This window comes from Pelophylax lessonae (genome assembly GCF_965119305.1).
Source record: "Pelophylax lessonae genome assembly, chromosome: 1".
Classification (NCBI taxonomy): Eukaryota; Metazoa; Chordata; class Amphibia; order Anura; family Ranidae; genus Pelophylax; species Pelophylax lessonae.
Window position 1 is genome coordinate 462554140 of NC_138768.1, and position 23240 is coordinate 462577379.

The 23240-nt window shown below is 46.9% G+C and overlaps 1 protein-coding gene across 1 annotated transcript in view; it reads right to left on the reverse strand.

Moving 5' to 3' along the window:
- Positions 1–22390, reverse strand: part of MAP1S (microtubule associated protein 1S) — a 92592-nt gene extending 70202 nt beyond the window's left edge. Inside the window, exon 1 of the mRNA XM_082275335.1 lies at positions 22217–22390. Coding sequence (XP_082131461.1) covers positions 22217–22331 — 115 coding nt within the window. The 5' untranslated portion in view covers positions 22332–22390. The remainder of the gene's footprint in view (positions 1–22216) is intronic.
- Positions 22391–23240: the final 850 nt, after the last annotated feature.

Genomic DNA, 23240 nt, shown 5'->3' on the forward strand with positions numbered 1-23240 from the left:
TTCCTTGTGACTTTTTTCCTACTGGAAAGTAGAGTAGCAATTAATGCGTCTGAAAATCCTTTCCTTTTCAGCAGTTGCTCCTCAGATACCAGGCGGTGAGCTTTAGCTTTTCCACTTCTGGATGATAGACTGGACCTTGAAGCAGTAGGTCTTGACGAAGAGGGAGCTGAAAAGCAGGTTTGACTGATAGTTGAAGGACAGTCGAAAACCAAACCCTTTTGGGCCAATAAGGTGTGATCAGGATCACTGAGGCTCTTTCCATTTGGATTTTTCTCAATACCAACGGAATGAGCTGGAAGGGGGGGAAGGCATACCCCAACCTGAACCTCCAGGGATGTGCCAGGGAATCTACTCCCAGAGAGTTGTCGTTTCTGTGGAGTGAGAAGTAAAGTGGAAGTTTTGCGTTTTCTTTCGTTGCAAACAGATCCACCTCTGGCTTTCCCCAAGTCTTGGTTATCAACATAAAGACTTCTGGGTTCAAGCTCCATTCTGCTTCTCGGATCTTCTGCCTGCTTAAATAATCCGCCACACTGTTTAATGTAACTTTTAGGTGGATTGCTGACAAGGAAAGTAACTGCCTTTCCGCCCATTGCAGAATTTCCGTTGCCAACAGCTGTAGGGTTTTGCTTCTTGTGCCCCCTTGCTTGTTTAGATATGCCACCGTAGTGGCATTGTCTGAAAGGACTTGAACATGAGTCCCCTGAAGATTTTGAGGGAAGGCAGCTAGGGCTAGGCCGACTGCCTTTAACTCCTTCCAATTTGAGGATTTCCTTGTCTCGGTCTGAGACCAAACCCCCTGTGCCAGGTTTTGGTTCCAGTGGGCTCCCCACCCCCAACTGCTGGCATCCGTTGTTAACCTCTGGTCTGCTGGAAAGGACCAGGCCAAACCCTGGGACAAGGTTATCTGATTTCTCCACCACCAAAGGGACCTCTTGACCTTGGTGGGAATTTTTACCTTTAAGTCCAAAGTCTCTGGATTGTGATCCCAGATTCTGAGGAGGAAATATTGGAGTGGCCGAAAATGCAGCCTTGCCCATTGGACAGCTGGAATTGATGCAGTCAGGTTTCCAAGGACTGACATGATCTCTCTGATCGACCACCACTGATTTGTTTGTAGCCTTGCTACCAAATTCTGTATTTTGACCTGTTTGTCTTCTGGTAGGAAGATTCTTTGTTCCACAGAGCATAACTGAAACCCTAGGAACTGAACCCGCTGAGCCGGTGTGAGATTCGATTTTTTGATGTTCACTATCCATCCCAGAGCTTCTAGATGACCTCTTGCCTTGTGTAGGTCCTCTTGAAGTTTTTCCTTTGACGGGGCAAAGAAAAGCAGGTCGTCCAGGTAAGGCACCACAGAGATTCCCTGAAGGCGGAGGGGAGCTAGACACTCTGCCATTACCTTCGTAAAAATACGAGGGGAGGATGATAGCCCGAAAGGGAGTGCTTTGAATTGGATATGGAGCATTTCCTTTCCCAGATTTACTGCCAACCTTAGGAATCTCTGTGAGTGAGGGGCAATAGGGATATGCAGGTAAGCATCCCTTAAGTCGATTGATGCCATGAAGCATCCCTTTGTTAACAGGGTTCTGACTGTAAGAATTGAGTCCATTCGAAACTTTTTGTACAGAACTGACCTGTTTAAAGGTTTCAGATTCAGTATAAGACGAAAATCCCCCGATGGTTTCTTTATCAAAAATATGTGGGAATAGAATCCCTGATGTTGTTCCTCCACTGGAACTGGACAGACAACTCCCTGTCGCCTCAGGTCCTTTAACAGGTCCATCATAGCCAGGGCTTTTTCTGCATCTCTTGGGAGGTTTGTGACAAAGAACCTTTCGGGTGGCGTCTCTGAAAACTCTATGTTGTAGCCTTGGGACAGCATATTCAGAATGTATTGATTTTCTGTTATGGCTGCCCAATAGGGGAGGAATTCCCTCAATCTTCCTCCCACCGGCAATGTCTTGTCATTGTGTTTTGTTGGTTGACACAGGAGGATGGAAGAGAACACCTCCTTTCCCTTTGGGTTTTTGTGTCGACCAGTTTCTTCTCTTCTCCTGGGGTCTGCTATTTTGCTGAGCTTTTTGAGGTCGAAAAAGCTTCTTTGCTGCCTGTTTCTTCTTCACAGGAAAAGACTTCTTTTTGTCTGCTGTTCTATCTAGAACAGAGTCTAGCCCAGGTCCGAATAGTAGATCCCCTTGAAAAGGAAGTCCACACAGCTTATTTTTAGAAGCTGTATCTCCAGGCCATGTCTTTAACCAAAGAGCCCTTCTGGCTGAGTTGGATAAAGCTGCAGATCTTGCTGTCATCTTTACTGACTCTGCTGAAGCGTCAGCAATGAAGGCTATGGCCGTGGAGAGCGTGGAAAAGGAATCCAAAATTTCCTGTTTAGGTGAGTCTGCTGTGATGTGTGCTTTTAGCTGGCTAAGCCAGTATTCCAGATTCCTGGACACACAGGTTACTGCCATGGCAGGCTTCAGACTCCCCATGATGGATTGCCAGGATCTCTTAAGTTGCTGGTCCATCTTCTTATCCATGGGATCCCTCAGGACTCCCATGTCTTCAAATTTTTGTTTTATTGCATCCGAGATGGTCTGATGCACTGGGAAGATACGGCCCTTAGGCTCTTCCAAGCCTGCATACATTTTGTCATGTAGGGACAGTTCCTTCTTTTCCTCCTCTAGACCCAGGGTGATGTAAACTGCCCTCAGGAGACCATCCACTTGCTCTAAGGATAGTTTGTATTTAGTGGGCCTACTTTGTGCCCCTCCCTCCTCTTCTTCCTCTGAATCCTCTTTGGAATGTGAGGGGGAATTATCTCCTTGGGTGGAAGGAACCCCTTCTGTCCCCACCGAAGGAACCAACTGTGAACCCTGAGAGGACAGTGAGGCTGATGGCTGACTCAGGGCAGGATCCTGTAGGGATGACCGAAAAGATTGGATGGTAGCATCCAATTCCTTCCTCACAGATGCGACTAGATCGCCACAAACTGTAGCTGCTTCTTCCTTTACTAGTGCATCAATACATCCCTGGCAAAGTGTCTTTTTCCAGCTTTCCGACAACTTTGCTTTGCATGAAGGACACTTTCTCTTGGAAACAATTTCCGAGCTTTTAGCCTGGAAGACATGAATGGGAAAACATACACATGCTTCTTAAGAGTCAGCCTGATTCTCAGGGTCACCAAGGTGCACAGAAAGACATTTTTAAGGGAAGTCCCATGTGCCCTGACAGGCCCCCAGCCACCGGGGGGAAAGATAAAAGGGATGGAGAGAGACCCCACAGTAAGATAGGCCATATAAAGATACCCCTTACCTGGGCCTTACTGGTGCCTGTGCCTGTCCCACTCGCTGAAGAAGCTTCCATCGCTTGGCAGCGGTATCACCCGTGGCTTCGGTACCGGTTCCGGAGACCAAAGCGCACCTGCACTGGACCGGATCCGGAATAAGGCACCAGCTTGCTCCTCCCTTCTTCCTCTGCGTCCGGCGGAAATGACGCCATACGCCCCCTGCAGAACGCTGCCCTTTCCGGAACCTCACTTCCGGTCCGGACGAGCGTCACTCGATCCGGAGAAATGGCGGCAAATTTGAAAAAAAGGCGGCGGAAGCCTAAGAAAAATCGTTCCGCTCCTCCAAGATGCCTTCCCAGGGCTGTGCTCTGCGGGGTCCTGACTCAGCCTAGAGCACTGAAGAGGAAGAAGGAGCCCATGCACTGCAGTCGGTCGCGTGAATGGGAGAAGCAATCGTCTCCAAAAAAGGGTAGGTGGACGTAGGAAGCCCGGTCTCTCAGGATAGCACCTTAAGAGCCCAGCTCCCCACAGAGGTGTTCCTCGGCCGGAGGAAACACAAAAACTGATGTATGGTGGGAGAAGCCTCCTTTTAAAATCTGGTGGATGGGGTGTTTCCTGATGAGGAGAGGGAGGAGCCATCTCTCTAAGGTGCTGTCCTGAAAGACGTTTTAGGGAAAAACACTTTTTTTATATTTAATGCAGAAATACCAAACAATTTGGAATTATAGTATAAAATTTAAAAGATGATCTTATGCAGAGTTCATAGACACCTAACATGACATGCTTTAAAAATTGCGCACGCCCGTGCCGCGGCAACAAACTACGTACGGTTTTAAAAGCCTTTAAAAGTCTTTACAGGTTACCACTTTTTTTTTTAAATTTGCTTTCTTATGTTATTTTGACACCTTTTCTTTCATTTTTTTATTTTTTCTTTAATCATTTTTATTGTTATCACGGTGAATTTAAATTTCCCCTATGATAGCAATCTGTAGTGACAGGTACTCTTTTTAAGAGTCTTTTACACTCTAGATCTTTCCTCTGACCTTAACGCATCTGACCACACCAAAATTGGTGTGATAAAATACTTTCCCCAATTTCCCAATGGCCCTCTTTTTTTCTGGCGAAACAGAAGTCATGAAATGCTCGTAGCTTCCGGTATCTTAGGCCATAGAGATGATTGGAGCCATTCTCATCTCCAATCAGCTCTATGGTTAGATAAATGAACCACCGGCTGCACTCTCGGGTTAACCGGTGGGACAGGAGAGCCCGAGAAAAACAGTGTAAGGCGGCGGAAGGCGGCAGGAGGGGGGGGGGTGGGGAGTCCCCTCCCACTGCATGTAAAAGCAGTCTAGCGGCCAATTATCCGCTAGGATTGCTTTTACATGCAAGTCGACCGCTGGCTGTAAAAAAACGATACCAAGATGATGCCTAAATATGCAGGCATCATCCTGGTATAACCACTCAAAGTCCAGCAATGTACCAGTACATTGCTGGTCCTTGTTTGGCATATAGGTTTTTTTTTTTTTTTTTTTTTCTTCATGCAGCCTGTGGGACGAACGAAAAAAAAAAGAGAACCTATCAGAAATCAGCACAAAAATAATGCGTAGTATTACTCATTAACCGCCCAAACAACCACCCACTGAATTTAATGATGGGTATACACGACACTATCCACGTATACCAAAATAGGATTTTAACTGCAGTGCTGAAATCAGAAAATCACCACAGCTGCTACCAGCAAAGGTATCCATATATGCTGAGTGCAAACACTGTTTGTGTCAGAATATATAAAATCAATGTCATGGTAGCCGACGAGTACCTGAAGGAGAAACAGGTCACAAAAGAATGAAAAACAAACGAAGTACATTAAAAGTACATAGGAAGTGTGGAAGAACATAAAAAATGACTGAGACGACAACAGTTTTTAGCTTTTATGTATTTTTTTTTTTCTTCAAACGTCGAGTTCCAGGTTCGGGTCTCTCAAAATGATGATAGCCATCGAACATCTTTTGAGACCCTGTGTAAATGTGCCCTAAACTGTGCCGTGCTGTACCCTACGCTAATAATCCACTAGTGTGTGGTAGCAACGGAAACAGTCACCGTGGCAAAGACCAGGTTGGTCAGGACAGTCGGGACAATAATTCCGGGTGTCACGCCTAAATCCGCGCTTGCTGCAGACACGGCATCTTTTTTGGGGGGGTATCGTTGGGTACGGGTACTCGGGAGGAATTTCGGAAAATGCCTCTCATGCAGCCGGCTCATTGCATCTGGTTGGACAATTGGGGCAGGAGCACCAGCTGGATACAGAAGGGCTCTGATTATCTCTTCTTGGAATTGATAGAAGGATAATGTTCCGGCAGACGCTTTGTATAAGACAAAAGCGTTGTAAACAGCCAATTGAAATAGGTATACAGACACTTTTTTGTACCAGCGTCTGGCCTTACGGGCAATTAAGTACGGTCCCATCATCTGGTCGTTGAAGTCCACCCCTCCCATTTTACGGTTATAGTCGTGGACACAGAGGGGCTTCTCAACAACAACACCGGTGACCGTAGAAATTTGGACTGCCGTGTCTGGGTGAATGGAGGACAGCACGTAAACGTTTCGTTTGTCCCTCCACTTCACTGCAAGCAATTCCTCGCACCTCAAGCAGGCTCTCTCCCCCGAGCTCAGTGGGGCATTTACTAGCCGTTGGGGGAAGCCCCGGCGATTAGATCGCACGGTGCCACAAGCGCCAATTTGCAATTGAAAGAGGTGTCTAAAAAGTGGCACGTTTGTATAGAAGTTGTCCACGTACAAGTGGTACCCCTTTCCGAATAAGGGTGACACCAAGTCCCAAACTATCTTGCCGCTGCTCCCTATGTAGCCTGGGCAGTCAGGGGGCTCCACAGTGCTCTCTTTTCCCTCGTAAACACGGAAATTAACTGTATAGCCTGTGGCCCTGTCACAAAGCTTATACAACTTGACCCCGTATCTGGCACGCTTGCTGGGGAGGTACTGTTTGATAGCAAGGCGGCCAGTAAACTTAATCAGGGACTCGTCAACGCAGACATCTTGTTGGGGGGTAAACAAGGCTGCGAACCGCTGATTGAAGTGGTCTACGAGGGGCCGAATTTTGTGGAGCCGATCATATTCAGGGTCTCCCCGAGGACGACAGAGTTCATTGTCGTTGAAATGCATGAACCGAAATATTTGTTCGTATCGAGCCCTGGACATAGCAGCAGAGAACACGTGCATTTGATGAATTGGGTCAGTGGGGAGTACTGGCGCTGTGGAATCTGTGGGCTGCCAATTAGGATATGCCAGCGCTTCAGGGAGGACACTATGGGCCTGTCTTCGGATACGCGGTGGCTGCGGGCCACGGCTCGTGCTAGCCACCGCACCAGCTTCAACTGCACTTAGGTGACTCGCCACGTCACCAGGTGATACTGCAGTGCTGGTTGAAGGTCCAGGGTGTACTAGGCCGCTCGTGCTTGCCAGATCACGAGAAGTGTGAGTGGCACTAGTACTGGCACTCTGCTGCGTACGAGAAACTCCCGGTTCTTGCAAATCAGCAACTCCAGAATGTGGTCGGGTACGCCTGACCCTAGCAGGGACCCCTCTGTCGGAGCAATCTGTCAGGGAGACGCTGCGGTCATCTGGTTCGTACATTGACCCTGATTCTGAGGCTTCCCCATCGCTCTCACCTGCCATGGTCAGTATATTATATACCTCTTCACCACTGTACCAACGTTTTGTCATTTTAGTAACTTAAATTTACCGGTACAGTAGTGTGACTACTAGGTAATAAAAGCACCTGGTTGTCGAGAACTATTTGGTCGCTACAAAAAAACAACTGCTAGTGCTAACAGAGATCAGGCCTGACTGCTAACGCAGCGGTTTTGTGTGATTTGTGTTTTTTGGAAGTGTCAGTAATCTATTGATTACTACACTTGCCTGGGTAAGGTGGGCTGGGCAGGGGGGCTAAATGCAGGTGCTAGCAGGAATCAGTGCTGATTGTGCAAACACTGCGTTTTGGGAACACTAAATTGGGAACACTAAATTATGAGGACGCTAGTATAGTTCTGATCAGATCAGATATTGATCTGTTCAAACACTATACTAGTAACGGAGGTGTGTGTGTGTGTGTGTGTGTGTGTGTGTGTGTGTGTGTGTGTGTGTGTGTGTGTGTGTGTATGTGTATGTTTGTGTACTTGACTCTAACTGACGCTAAGTTAAGTAACGGTGGTGTAGTGGGACCCTGACGCTAACTAGCTAGCCTAAGTTGTGTCACCCGTGACGCTAATACAGTGATCGGTAATCACTGTATACAGTGAACACTGTGACAGGGAAGTGAAGGGGTTAACTGGGGGAGATCAAGGGGTTAAATCTTTATAGGGCATAGATGGCGGGTGGCCTAAACCTATTCGGGCCTAGCACAAGCGCAAATTAGGGTCACAAGTGACACTAAATACAGTGATCAGTAGTTATCTGATATACTGTATATATTAGTGCACTGTGTTATAGAGAGTGAAGGGGTTAACTGGGGGAGATCAAGGGGTTAAAAGTTTATTAGGGGATAGGTGGCGGGTGCCCTAACCCTATCTGGGCTTAGCGCAAATTAGGGTCACTAGTGACACTAAATACAGTGATCAGTATTTACCTATATACTGTATTTAGTGCACAGAGTAATAGGGAGTGAAGGGGTTAACTGTGGGTGATCAAGGGGTTAAAACTTTATTAGGGGATAGGTGACGGGTGCCCTAACCCTATTTGGGCCTAGCGCAAGCGCAAACTACGCTCACAAGTGACACTTATACAGTGATCAGTAAAATATCTGTATACCACTGTATATAGTGTTCACTGTGAGGGGTTTGGGGATGATCAGAGGTGATCAAGGGGTTAAACGTGCCTATGTGAGGTGTGTCAGTGTAGTGTTTGGTGGAACTCACGTTTTTGATGTCTCTCTGTCTTCTCCTGGAACCGAAAGGACTCCAGGAGGGACAGTGACATCACTTCCCCTGCCTGTGTTTGCATTACACAGACAGGGGACAGATTTCTATTGGCAGGCACAAATCGCCAGACACTGACCAAAAATCATTGGTCAGTATCTGGTGACTGATCGGTTCCCAAACAAATCCGATCGGAATCGGCTCCCGCGACGCGCGGGAGCGCGCTCTGGGAGCCGTGATCGCACCCGACGTAGGTCTACGTCGCTGGACGGGATCGTGGCAAAGTGCCGCAGTAACCTCCATGTGAGCGGAGGTAAAGTGGTTAATAACAAAAATATTTATACATTTTAAATTTCTCTAAGACCGCATTCACACTAGTACGACTTGGACCGCGACTTGTCAGCCTGACAAGTCGCGGTCTGTCACGCTCCCATTGTGCGGTACAGGAGCCGTTCTAATAGGAGCGACACAAGTCGCTCCGACTTAGAAAAAGGGTCCTGTACTACTTGGGGCGACCTGGAGGCGACTTGCATAGACATTTTATGAAGTCCGTGCAAGTCACGCTGCACGCGACTTCACAGGTTGTCCCCCCCAATCGGAGCGACCTAGTGTGAACCGAGACTAAAAGTCTGGAGGTTTACCTTTTTTTTAACTCACAGCTTTCAGAATGTACAAAAGACCCTAATTTATAAAAATAAGGTCTGCAGGTATCGACCGCAGGGTTTGCTCTTGGATACGAAACTGGCTAAAAGGCCATGTCCAAAGGGTGGTAATAAACAGCGCATACTCAGACTGGTCTGAGGTTGTAAGCGGGGTACCCCTGGGCTCAGTCCTGGGACCAACCTTGTTCAATTTATTCATAAACAGCAGCGAGGATGGGATCAGTAGTTTGATATCAGTTTTTGCGGATGACACAAAATTGGCCAGGGCAATAACAGCACAGCATGAAGCAGATATCCTACAAAATGACCTGGACAAAATAAAGGAGTGGGCTACGACATGGCAAATGAGGTTTAATGTGGAGAAGTGTAAGGTTTTGCACTTGGGGACTAAAAACATAAAAGCACAATACACGCTAGGGGGGAACCAAAAATGGGGAAGGATCTGGGAGTCTTGGTAGATGATAGACTAGGCAACAGCATGCAATGTCAAGCGGCAGCTGCCAAAGCCAGCAGATTATTAGCATGAATAAAGAAAGGGATGTATTCCAGAGATAAGACTATAATCCTTCCACTTTATAAAACTCTGGTCCGACCACATCTGGAGTATTCTGTCCAGTTCTCGTCGCCAGTCCTCAGGAGGGATGTGTTGGAGCTGGAGAGAGTCCAGAGAAGGGCAACTAAACTAATTAGGGGATTGGAGGACCTTAATTATGAAGAGCGTCTGCAATCGCTTGATTTATTCTCCCTGGAGAAGAGACGTCTGAGAGGGGACATGATAGCAATTTATAAATATCTCAATGGTGATCTCGACATAGAAAAAAAGCTATTCAGTCGTAGAGTGCGCATGAGGACTCGAGGGCATACATTGCAATTAGAGGAGAAGCGTTTTAACCTCAGGCAACGTGGGGGGTTCTTCACTGTTAGGGCTACAAGATTGTGGAATTCTCTACCACAAGAGGTGGTTTCAGCGGGAAGTATGGTGGCTTTCAAAAGAGTCTTAGACGTACATCTCAAGGATCAGAACATTCAGGGGTATGCGAGAGGATTACAGCCACACACACCTATACAGGTTGAACTGGATGGACCATTGTCTTTATTCAACCTCACCTACTATGTAACCCCCCCCCAAACCATATATTTTCTGAAAGCGCATGGCTATTGGAATAAAAAGGTGCTACTGATTTTTTTTTTTTTTTTTTTTTTTTTTTTTTTAACGGTACCACGATATTTGCACAAAATGTTTATCAAACCTTTTAGCCCCCCCCCCCCCAAAAAAAAAAAAAAACACTACAATCATTAATACTGGACTCATACATGACAAAAAAAAAAAAAAAAGTACAAAATTTCTGTTAAATATAAATACTATAGTTTAACTGTATTAGGTTAATAATAAATGTTTGAACATTTTAAAGCGAAAGTAAACTCTGTCCCTCAAATGCTGCTTCCTAATACCAGTGTAATAAAGCATTCTAACTCATTCTGCATTGGTAATAACCCCCCTTCGGATGTTTCCTAATTATTTTTCAGATGTTTTAAAATTCTTGCTTACCGGGAGAAGCCGGCACCATGCTAAGTATAGCTTTTCTAAATCTGCTGTGCCCTCTGCTTCCGCCCTTACTGCGTTTAATCTCACGCATGTGTAGTTGCTGTGTGATACAGCATATCTCCGCTCCTGTGTGCCATGCTATGTCCCACAAATCTCACGGGATCTCGGTGCAGTGCGGCACAGAGGGGATGATGGAGCTACTGTATATTAATGAATGGATACACGGCACAATGAGCGGGCCGTGAACCGGGTGAATTATACGCATGCGCCGCTAACGTCACTAAAATTAACTGGAAAGATTACAAGCAGACCGAGCATGTTAGGAGACATCTGCACACAACCACTTGTACAGTGTTTACGTATGATTTAAATAAGGAACATTTGTGGGGGAAGAGTTTACTTCCACTTAATTTTACATTTTTGATGAAATGGTGACAACTGAATGTACGTAAAACTGTAAATAAAAACTATTTACTCAAAAATACAGGTGGTTACTAATTTTCACATACAGCTTTCAGAATTTGAAAAGTCCCCTCAGGTAGGATTCACACTGGTACGATGTGGGAAACCCTGCGAATCCACTGCGTGTTCCCGTATCGCACCTGAATCACTGGCAGGTCACACTGCCCTCTGCGAACTGCTGTGGGTGTCAATACAAAGTTAATGACACCCCCAGATCTGTTCGCAGATGAGTGCGAACACTGATTTTGGGCAGGAATCCAATTCCATGCAATCCGATTCTGAAGCTGACCAAAAAAAAAAAAAAAAAAGTCCTGCACAAGTTTGGTGCAAATGCGATGCTAATTCAGCCATACAATTTGTATGGTTGAATCTGCATCACACAGACCTTGCATTTGATCTGCATATCAATGCGGTGCAAATCACATGCGATGTCTGGCATCGCACCAGTGTGAACCGGCCCTCAAACCAGAGATTTTCTGAAAGCACATGACCTGTTGAATATAAGTGCTACAGATTTTTTGGCCTCCACAAAAATTGCGCAAATGTTCATCATATCGCTATTTTCATTAAAAATACGCTAACATCATTAATAGTTAACATAAATACAACATAGCTTGCAGAATTCCTGCTAAATTACTACTAAAACATCGTTCACATGTGGCATACTAAGGCTCGGTTCACACTGATGCGATGCGGGAAGGCTGCGAATTCGCAGCCTGTTCCCGCATCGCACACGCACCCCCGGCAGTTCACACTGCCATATGCGATCCGCTGGGGGTGTCAATGTAATCTTAACGACACCCCCAGTTTGATCGCATATCGCAGTGCGATCGTGCAGTTCGCACAGGATCGGATCGCACAAGTGTGAACCGCTGTGCGATCCGATCCTGATGCAGCAGCAAAAATGCCTCCTGTGCGTGTTTGCTGCGGGTGCGATGCTGTATGGCTAAACTCGCACCGCACAGCTGATCGCATGTCATGTCGGAGCAGTGCGCTCCAACATGACATGCGAACCCCGCACACGCAGTAGTGTGAACCGGGGCTAAGGGCTCTTTCACACGGTCCGCCTCCGTAGGCGGATCCGTGTTGCTCAGCGGGGATCGATCCGCGATCCCCGCTGAGCCGGGCGGATGACAGCTCCGTCTCCGCTTGCAGAGCGGAGAGGGAGGTGTCTCAGCCCCCGCTGCCCTCTATGGGGGATCGGATGAGAGCGGACCGCTTGTCCGCTCTCATCAGATCCGATCCGATTACTGAACGGATGGAAAAATAGGGTTTCCATCCGTCCAGATTTCAGCACAGGATCAGATGCGGATGGCAGCGGGTGTCAGCGGAGGTGTCTCCGCTGACACCCGCTGCCCCATAGAGCTGCATGGAGGATCCGATCAGATCCGCCTAAAAAACTGACAGGCGGATCTGATCGGACCGCCCGTGTGAAAGAGCCCTTAAGTGTACACCCATGGAGGGCCATGTTTACCGTCACAGGTGTTCCGTGCATTCCTGTACAGACAGTCTAATTTATGTCAATAGGGATGCAACGGCTGCACAGGCATAGCTGCTGTTCACAATCTGACATCCGTGTGGGTGCACAACCCTGAACGCAGACAGTGTTAACTGAGGGAAATGCACGTGGACCTACATGGGAGTCAGATTGGGAGCGATGGCTCTGTTCGTGCAGTTGCTACATCCCAAATGATATCAATGGGACTGCCTGCAGAGATGCATGGAACACCTATGGATCCCTGTAAAGGTACGCTGTGTATGTCCTGTGTGAACAAGGCCTTAGGCCCCTTTCACACAAGCAGACTGAGTGGGTCTGCCTGTCCGTTTTACAAGCGGTCAAATGGGACCACCCATTGTTTTCCATAGAGAGGCTGATGTAAATGGACATGTGTCAAGTTACACCCGCCTGCATTAGCTCAACCAAAAACAGACGGATGGGGATCCCATCTCCCATCCATCTAGCAGATCGGTTGGAAATGGAAAGGTGGCCCGCTTCCATCCGACAGCCCCATAGAGAACAGGGGGCTGTGTCCGTATCCATTCTGCATCAGCAGAGCAGACATGGACATGTCATCCGCCTGCTCAGCGGGGATCAGCAGAGAGGTTTTTTTTTGGGGGGGGGGGGGGGGTGAGGTCTTTGGTGAGATATCAGAGGTCTAAACAGACGCCCATATCTCTTTTTTTTGAGGCAGAGAAAGGGACTTAAGTCACTTTCTCTGCAGCACTTTACATGAATGAAATAAGGAGACTATATAGACTCATTCATTCATAAACACACATAGTAAACTCTCAGCTGATCATCTGAGCTGTCCGTGGACACAGGAGCCATCGTTAGCAATTGCTGCCTCAGTCCTTTGCACTCCAAGGGGGGACCCCCTCAAGCCCCAGCTTCACCAGCAAACCCCCCCCCCCCCCACCACCACCCGCTCAGCATGACAGCTGGCCAGTCAGCAGCTGCGGGAGGGATAGAAACATTCTGTGATCTCTCCCCCCCCCCCCCCCCCAAGCCCCAGCAGCACCTGAATTTGGCGGGAGCGGCAGAGTAGAGATGCCGGCTTCTAAAGATAGCTGCAGGGGCGTCACATTTAAGGTTAATAACTGATCAGCTGATTGCTTATTTCTGAACACAGCTACATACCAAGTTATAAAAGGGTGTGCACACTTATGCAAACAATTTAGTTTTAATATTTTTACTTCCCCCCCCCCCCCCCCACAGTTTATAGGTCACATTAACCACTTGCCGACCAGTCAGGTTGACTGTACTGCGGCAAAGTGGTTAGTTATCGTCCAGCGACGTAGACCTACGTCGCTGGACTCCTCCCCTTGTGGGCGGCACGCGCACGCCGCCGGAGGCTCGCTCCCACTGTATTCAGTCACAGCGGGAGTTGGGCCAGGGGAGGAGTGGCGGTGATCACCGCCGCTCTTCCCCAATTGTCAGGGAATCGAGTGTGGAGATCCACCCGCTTGTGTAAACAAAGCAGGAGGATCTCCTAAGTGACAGACAGGGTCAGATTGCAGGGTTCAGCATAGCTGAACCAGCGATCTGTCCCTGTGTCACTCAGTCACCTCCCCCCACACACGTTAGTAAGCACCAGGCATACATTAACCCCTTGATCACCAATAAAAATTAACCCCTTCCCTGGCAGTGTCATTTTTACAGTAACAGTGCATATTTATAGCACTGATTACTGTAGTAATGTCACAGTCCCGCAGAAAACAAATTGGCCTAAAATGATTTAAAAAAAAAAAAAAAAAAAAATAGATTTTTACATTTTTTTTGGGGGGGGGGGAATTTCATATAAAAAAAAAAAAAATGTGAAAAATATTGTTATTTTTCAAAATTGTTGGTTTGTTTATAAAAAAAAAAAAAAAAAAAGAAAATCGCACAGGTGATCAAATACCACCAAAAGAAAGCTCTATTTGTGGGAAAAAAAAGGACGTAAATTTTGTTTGGGTACGGCGTTGCATGACCGCGCAATTGTCAGTTAAAGTCGCACAGTGCCAAACCGCAAAAAGTGGCCTGGACGCAAGACGGCAAAATCCTCCAGTGGTGAAGTGGTTAAAAACAGGTGGGAAAAGTTTTGAAATTATTTATCTTTGTCATTTTTTTTACATAACAGAAACCTGACATTTTAAATCCACTGTATGGGCATGGCCATTTTTGGACCATCAGCCAACATCCTTGCCCCTTTGTTAACTTTCAGCTGTCAACTGGAGACTATCCTGACAGAAGACAGCTGACTAGGCCACGGGATGAGTCAATCCTTTGCTATGACCCATCCAGTTGCAGAGCTGACCGTGTCCTAGCTAGCGAGGGGCTGAACATATACTAAGGAAGGAACATCCAAAGGAGGAAGGAGCATCCACTCCACAGTATGGACACTCCAGCCTCAGTACCACTCTCTTTCCTGCACCCGTTCTGACAGGTACCTACATGAATCTGTTGTTCATGCCAACATTTGTCTTTGCAGGAGCAAGGAAATTATAAACCTTGTAGGAGACGATTTATCAACACCCGATTGTTCTGTGCAGGAACGTGCTTTGTCTCTATTGAAATCTACTTTAACCTTAAGACCGGAAGGATTTGCTCCTTTCCTGACCAGGACAACTGCATGGTTGTGCGACGCTGTACCCAAATAAAATTGATACCCTTCCCCCCCCCCCTCAAATAGAGCTTTCGTGGTATTTGATCACCTGTATGATTTTTTTTTTTTTTTTTTTGCACTATAACCAAAAAAAAAAAAAAAAAAAGAGTGTCAATTTTTGAAAAAAATAAATAAAACAATATTTTTCACATTCTGCTATGACATTCTCAAAAAAAAAAAAAAAAAAAAAAATTTAACATTTTAGGCCAATTTGTTTTCTGCTACATATTTTTGCTGAAAAAAAAAAAAAAAAAACAATCGCAATAAGCATATTTTGATTGGTTTGCGCAAAAAGTTATTGTGTCTACTAACTACAGGAAAGATGTCATTTTTGTTGTCTTTTGGGTTTTTTTACTAGTAATGGCAGTGAACTGTGATTTTTTGTGGGACTGCGACATTGCAGCGGACAGATCGGACCCCTGACATGTTTGACACTTTTGGGGGTACCAGTGACATTCCTACAGTAATCAGTGCAAAAATATGCACGCTTACTGTAATAATGACACTGGCAGAGAAGGGGTTAATTGTGAGCCTAGGGGAGTGATTCTAACTGTGGGGAAAAGTGGCTTCTGAAATGACCATAGAGACCCGCGTTCCTATAAAGAAGGATCACAGGGGCTCTGTGATCATTTCAGAGAGAAGGACGGTCAGCTGTGTTTACAACCGCTGACCATTCTCTCTCAGCGGGGGAGTGATTGCGGGTGTCAGGCGGCAATCGGAGCTGCCTGCTCGCTGCAATGGCTTCCCCTCTGTTAAGTGGGGGCGGCGCGCACTCGCCCCCTAGCTTCCCACGCGCGACCGATGTAGGTCTACATTGGTTTGCGCAGGAGAGCCACCCTGCTGCAGTAAAAAGGCGGCGGGTGGTCGGGAAGCTGTTAAATAATACAATACCCGGTGATCCTGTAATTTAAAAAAAAGGTCCTTGTTCTGGCACTTCCTGGTAAAAGACTGACAACCCTCTACCCCCCCACCGTTTCCCCAGTTGCGTTCCTGTACTGTCACCTAGGCATGAAAAAATATAGGGGGGGGGTCACACATGGCCATTTCAAAACACCAAATGCAGACATGGTACACTGTTGCCCCAATTGGGTCCCCCCATCTGAGAAATGGACAGAAGTGGCTACAGGGGGATCAGCATTACTGAGATGTAAAAACACACAACTCTAGCCTTGCCACCCCCCCCCCCCCCACAAACTCCTAAAAAAATTATAATCTCTAAAATTTGGACATATTAGGAAATAAAAAAAAAAAAAACAGCGGCAATAACAATAACTAGCAGTGTTAGCAGGCATGGGATAAGACTTCACATTTTATGCCAGCTATAGCACAGTGTACTGGTTTCATTATTTTTCCCTTTAGGCTATGTTTTCAGAACAGGCCTTTCACAGCTGATGCCAGAATAGAATCACAACTTTTGTTCAGGCTTCTTTGGGAACAACTTTTAAAAGCATGTCAAGTGCCAAGATGACAGCAGCTGACAGTGAGGCTCAACTGGCAAAATATTTAAATATGGGTAACAAACTTCTGCATTGTTTCCAAAGCCAAACTTGTTTACAGCGCCAAACATAACCCATTTGCAGTTTTCTTTCATTCTCCAAAACACAGAGTGCTGGTGATAAGCAAGTTGATGGATCTGTTAAACTCAATATATAGAATTGTGTGTCTGTGCCTTCCTGCTTTACAGCTTTACTCCAGCCAAAAATGTAACCACCCCAATACAGTGCACTTTCACCCCCCTTCCTTCCCAGAACAATTTTTCAGCTTTCAGTGCTCTCGAACTTTGAATGACAATTACTCAGTCATGCTATACTGTACCCAAATGTTATCATTTTGTACACACAAAGAGCTTTTTGGTGGCATTTATTTACCACTATTTTTCTTTATTTACAATATATTAAACACTTTTCTACTTTCTGTTGCAAAAGAAATCCAATAAAATCAAAATTTCATCATACATTTAAAGAGGAAGTAAACCCTCCTCGGCAAGTTGTACCTATAGGTAAGCCTATGATAAGGCTTACCTATAGGTACTGTAAATATCTCCTAAACATGTACCGTTTAGGAGATATTTACCTTCGATGCTTCCAGTGACGTCACTGGCGCATGCGCTATGAAGGAACGGCCACTCGTGCCGTTCCTTCAGAGCCCTGTGCCGTGACTGTCGGCTCCCGCGCGCGGGAGTGACGTCACCGCGGCTCCTGCCAATCAGATGGCCGGATGCCGCGATCCCGGAAGACGGGCGACTAGACATGTCGCCCATCATAGAGGTGAGCGGACGGCACGGCGGGGGCTCGTTCTAAGGTAAGTATTTCATAATGAGCTAGTATGCGATGCATACTAGCTCATTATGTATTTCTCTTTCAGGTTGTAAAAAAAAAAAAAAACCTCTTTAAGCCAGAATGTATTCTGCTACATGCCTGGTTACAAAAAAAAAAAAAAAAAAAATATCCTGATAATAGATTGGTGTGAAAGTTATAGAGCCCACAAGCTAGGCTACACATCACTGAAACATGATCAATCCTGATGTACTGACTACCAGTGGCGGCTGGTGGTCAAAATTTTTGAGGGGGCGCAAACAGAAAAATGAGTGACCAGCGTGCCCCCAATCAATGCAGAGTGCCACAGCATGCCCCCATCATTGCAGAGCGCCACAGCATTGTCCCCAATCATTGCAGAGCGCCACAGCATTGTCCCCAATCATTGCAGAGACCAGCGTGCGTGCCCTCTTCAATGCAGTGTGGGCTTTCCCCGCCCCCGAGATCAATGCACTTACCTGGCAGCGGCCTCCTGCAGTCCCCTCCAGCTCCCACCTCCTCCTCGCCAAACGGCAGGAAGTTTGCCTTGCAGCCAATCAGGAAGCGTGTATCGGACACGCTTCCTGATTGGCCAGGAGGAGGATCGGTGTGGCAATAGCGAATTTTCATTCGCTAATGTCACACAATGCTCTGCGCCCTGAGCCCACCCTTTGCATCGCCCTATTAGAGCCTCTGGCTCTAATCAGGTGATGTAAAAAAAAAAAAAAAATCCCCATTAAGCTCCATGCGTCCACCGCCCCTGCATGCAGATTAGGGGGCCGGACGCGTGGATGGGGGGGGGCGGCGCCCCTGCGCCCAACACACCGGCCGCCACTGCTGACTACCCATCTCAGTTCTTAAGGCCCTAAACTGTCAGGACAGTACAAATACCCCCCAAATTACCCCTTTTTGTAAAGAGGACAGCCCAAGATATTTAGTAAGAAGCATAGTGAGTTTTTGAAGTTGCAAATTTTTGCCCATAATAGTTTGGGTAATGAAGATTTCCTACCCCCCCCCCCCCACTTACAATTACACCCCAAAATATATTCTGCTACTCCTGAGTAGGTCGATACCACGTGAGTCTTCTCTACAGCCTGGCCACATACAGAGGCCCAACATCCAAGTAGCACCGTCAAGTGTTCTAAAGGCATAAGTTAGGCCTCTTTCACACGGCCGCTCCACTGTTTTTCTCCGCTGCGGGACTTTTTTTTTTCTTCACGGAGCGGATGACACTTGTGTCATCCGCTCCGTGTGCCCGCATATCATCCCATCCGTTTGCGGATGATATGTGGACATAATGCAAGTCTATGGGCATTGCGGATGTCAGCGGATGACACCGCTGACATCCGATTTTCCTTCCTTTCCGTTTTTTGAACGGAGGAAAAATAGGGTTCTGTTCCGTTCCAAAAACGGAACAGAACTGAAAGGAAGAAAATCGGATGTTAGCGGATGGTATTCCGCTGACATCCGCAATGCCATTGACTTACATAGGCAAGATTTGCGGACATATACGGAGCGCCCGTGTGAAATGGCCCGTACACTTTTTTTTTTTTTTTTTAAAAAGGAACAGCAAAAAAATAAATAAAAAACCCCACCACCACACACTATTACCAGCGTGTTTTTTTTAGCTAGTGTGCATGGAGCCCTAGGCTGGCCATATTTCTTCAATCCTCTGGCTGATTGATAAAAAAAAGTCAACAGTTTTCCTATGCATTTTATCTATGCATTTAGCCATTTTCCTGGAGTGCAGCTTTGAGTACGTCACTAAATATTACTACAATGTATCTAAAGCCAATTTTTCTCCTTACTTCCTGTCCCAAGGATACATCATAAGATGTCCTGTTCTTCTGACAACTCAAATGTCAGATTTGAAATGACAGAATTTCAGACAATTTTTCGTATACTGTATGGCCAGCATTAGATTGTGGCTGCAAGTCGATTTAGAGATTTTACTTTTAGGCTGAACCTCTACTTTAGGACCTGTACACACTATCAGAGAATCCTAAGAAAAATATCACTTTTGAAGCGTTCGTACAATAATCTGATCTTTAGTACATAGTTTGAGAGCCGAACAGACCGGTCATGTGATGTTATCCAATGGAACAAGCACCAAAATGTCTCTTGTGCGATATGAGATTGTATGTTAAATCAGTTCAGTTTGAATCCGAAGATCCATTACTTCCAAATGTTTTTTCTGTCATATGAGAAGTTTTCGTAACTTTAGTAACCTCTTCATTTTCATGTGTACCAGGCTTTAGGCAGCAGCTGGGGTGTGCAAATTCTTTTTTCAATAACAAATTGGCTACAACTAAGGCTGGCCATACATGAATAATTTTCTGTTAGATTTACCAAAAACCATATAATAATATGAGGTCAAAAACTAAACAACATTTTCAAATTGTATCCTATTAGGCAGGCCTTTGTACTACATAGTTGAAGAAAAATCGTATTATGTATGGCCAGCCTAAAGCTGGCAATACAATGTTCTTATTCAATTTCCTTTAGATCTACCTTCAACTATGTAGTGCAAGGGCCTACCTGATTGCATACAAATTGAAAGTGTTTAGGTTTGACCTCATATTATATGGTTTTGGTAAATCTACAGGAACATTGTACAAGAGAGACCAGGTCTACCGCCCCTTTCACACAGGCTTTCCCAATCAGGTCCACCTGTCAGTTTTTCAGGCGGGCCTGATCAGATGCTCTATGTACCTCTATGGAGCAGCGGATGTTAGCGGGACATGTCCATGTGACAATCCAGATGGATGAAACCCTATTTTCCATCTGTCTGGAGGATCGGATGAAAAATGGACAGATGGTCCGTTTTCATCCGATCTCCCATAGAGGAAAGCGAGGATCTGACAGGTCTGTCTTTGCAAAGTAAGCGGAGACGGAACTGTCATCCACCTGCTCAGCAGGGATCAGCGGATCGATCCCCGCTGAGCAAAAACGTAGTCCACCGGTTGGAAAGCCCGTGTGAAAAGGGCCCTAAGGCTCCATTCACACCTGAGTAGTGATCAACCGATATCGTTTTTTTAAAGCAGATACCGATATTTTGGTCATCTGGTATCAGCCGATATTTTCAGACATGTAATATGTTTTTAGTATGTTTTTTTTCTAAAAGGTACTCTTGTATAGGGATCTGGGGGTCTAAAAGACCCCAAACCCCTCCTCGGAACCGAAAAGCATTCAAAACGCCAAGTTTGGTGAATGCTGTCAGTTTTTTTTAATTTAGCGCTGAGTACCCGGAAGTGATGTCATGACACCACTTCCCGGGTTTTTTACATGGAGGCGCAGTACACCGGGTCTTCTCTTTGGCAGCCGGGCGAGCCACGGAAGGCGGTGGGATTGGGGGGGGGGGGGGGGGGCGACACATCCTCTCCTTGTAATTACAGCCGAGCGGCTTCTCAGTCGCATCAGTTGTCATTACAAGTCAGCTGACCATCAGCTATGGACAACGGCACCGGGGTGATGCCTCAAGCACTTTCCCGAAATATCAGCAATATCGGTAAATCCAAAGGCCGATTCCGATATATCGGGGAAAGTGCATATCGGCCCCCGATATATCAATGTTGCTGATAATCTGTCGATCCCTACACCTGAGTATCGCTTTTCAGGCCATTTTTTTTGCAGTTGTTTGAAGGCAGACATTGACATCTGCCAAAAAAGAAGCTCATGTACTTTTCTGAGCTTCAGGAGTTTTGCTTCAGGCGACAGAACGCTCAGATGTGAACAGGGGCCATTGAAATGAATGGGATTTTGCTTGTTGGGCATTTTGGAACTTCAGAGATAAGCGTTTTACGAGCTGAAAAACGCTTGGGTGTGAACAGGGCCTGGCAGCCAAATATTATTATGCCAGTGTTCCCATCAAGAAGGTAGATGAGGGTTGTCTGTAGGATAAACACACGTCACCCTTTGGCTACACACATATAGTGTGGATCAGGGGTCTACAAACTATGGCCCTCCAGTTGCTCAGGAACTACAATTCCCATCAGGCCTAGTCGTGTCTGTGAATGTCAGAGTTTTCCAATGCTTGAGTCACACTATAGCGATGACAGACAGCACATGTGATTGGGAGCGCACTGCTCTGAAAAATCACATGCGAAGTCCATGCAATCTGTATGGCTGAATTTGGATCGGATTCGGACAGGACGAATGGATGCGCAGCAGAATCGGATCGCATGGGTGCTCACACCAATGCGATCCATGTCCAAACTGACAGTTCACACTGCGATATGCAAACTGATCTGGGGGGGGTGTCGTTAACTTTGTATTGACACCCCCAGCAATTCGCATATGGCAGCGTGAACTGCCTGCGATTTGAATGCGATGCAGGAACCCGCAGTGGAATCACATTGCAAATATGTGAACCAGCACTCATAGGACAGGTAGTTCCTCAATAGCTAGGAGGGCCATAGCTTGGAGATCCCTGGGTGGAGAATACAGCTAACAACCTAAGGTGACCTCAGTAAACCCAATGTAAAAGACAAACACTATATCTACTATACAAACTCCAGGGCTGTGCTATGTAGGTAGGATGACAACCACAACAAACCGAACAATCAGGGACTGAATCAGCTGTGCATAGTAACCAATCAGCTTCTAACCTTCATTTTCAAAGCCTAACAGAACAAGCTGAAGCTAGAAGCTGATTGGTCACTATGCAAAGTCTTTAGCAAATCCCCTCCTCCAATGTCTGCAGTGCAGCCTAGATTGCATTAACCCATGCCTTGCCTCCCCAAGCAGGCCTGTAACCTTCCACCAGCACAAGCATGCATAGCAGAGCTATGGTGAATGAGGTGCAGGCAGTGTCACAGGAGCTCCCATCCATCCATGCAGACAGTTATGTGCACATCCCCGCCGGTCACACCCAGCTCCACCCCGCCATCTCACCTCTTTTCAGTTCGCTCACCGCCCGCTTCACTAATCCGGCTCCCCGGCTTATCTCCCCGCATAGCACCAACCCGTAGCAGCCCTGCGGCCCGGGACCCGCCCGAGTCACCGCCATCTTGCATGTGACATCAACACGCAAAGCAAGCACGGAGAATTAAGTCAGCGGGGTCCAGGAACCGGAACACACCCACAGAGGCACCGGACACGCCTACACAGACCGAAGACACGCCCCCTCCTGAGCTGGCTAAAGCCGTCTAGTCTGTGGGGCAGTCGGGGCGGGGACTTAGGGGGGGCGTGTCTGCGGGATGACGACCTTGCTTCATATTATTTCACACACAGTAGTCTTCTTCCCGCCCTGTGCTACTGTATATAGCAGCTCATTGGGGCTAGGGTTACTGCCTCATCCCATTAAACCAGGACACATTAATTACACAGGTTCTGAGGCTGATATAACGCACATAAGGCACCAAGGGAATTTTGTTACCTCCTTAAAGTGGTGTTCAGGCCTCCCCTCTCTCACTTTTGGATTGGCTCGGCGGCGGGGGAAGGAGGAGGGGGTGAAACTTCTGAGGGACAGCGCCAGCGCCGTCTCCTGGAAGTGGGGAAGGCTACCTGTCAAAAACAGTTACCCGTTCCCCCCTCCCCCCTGAAAGGTGCCAAATGTGGCACCAAAAGGGAGGAAGCAAATGAGCGGAAGTTCCACTTTTGGGTGGAACTCCACTTTAACCACTTGCCGAGGGCCCCACGCAGATTTACTGCAGCATGGCGGCTTGGCTGCGCATAATCACATAGCTCTACGAGATTATGTGCACGCTGTTTCAGCGGCACGCGCAGGCTGCCCGAGCCGCGCTCCTGAACCAGACCACGGGAGGAACGGGCTCGATCGCCACCGGCCTCCTGCGATCTTCGGCTAGAATGACAGAAGAGCCCCCTGCCTATGTAAACAAAGCAGGCGGGTCTTCTGTCAGAGAGGCAGGGAAAGATCGTGATCGTCAACTAAGCTGAATCACCGATCTCTCCCTGC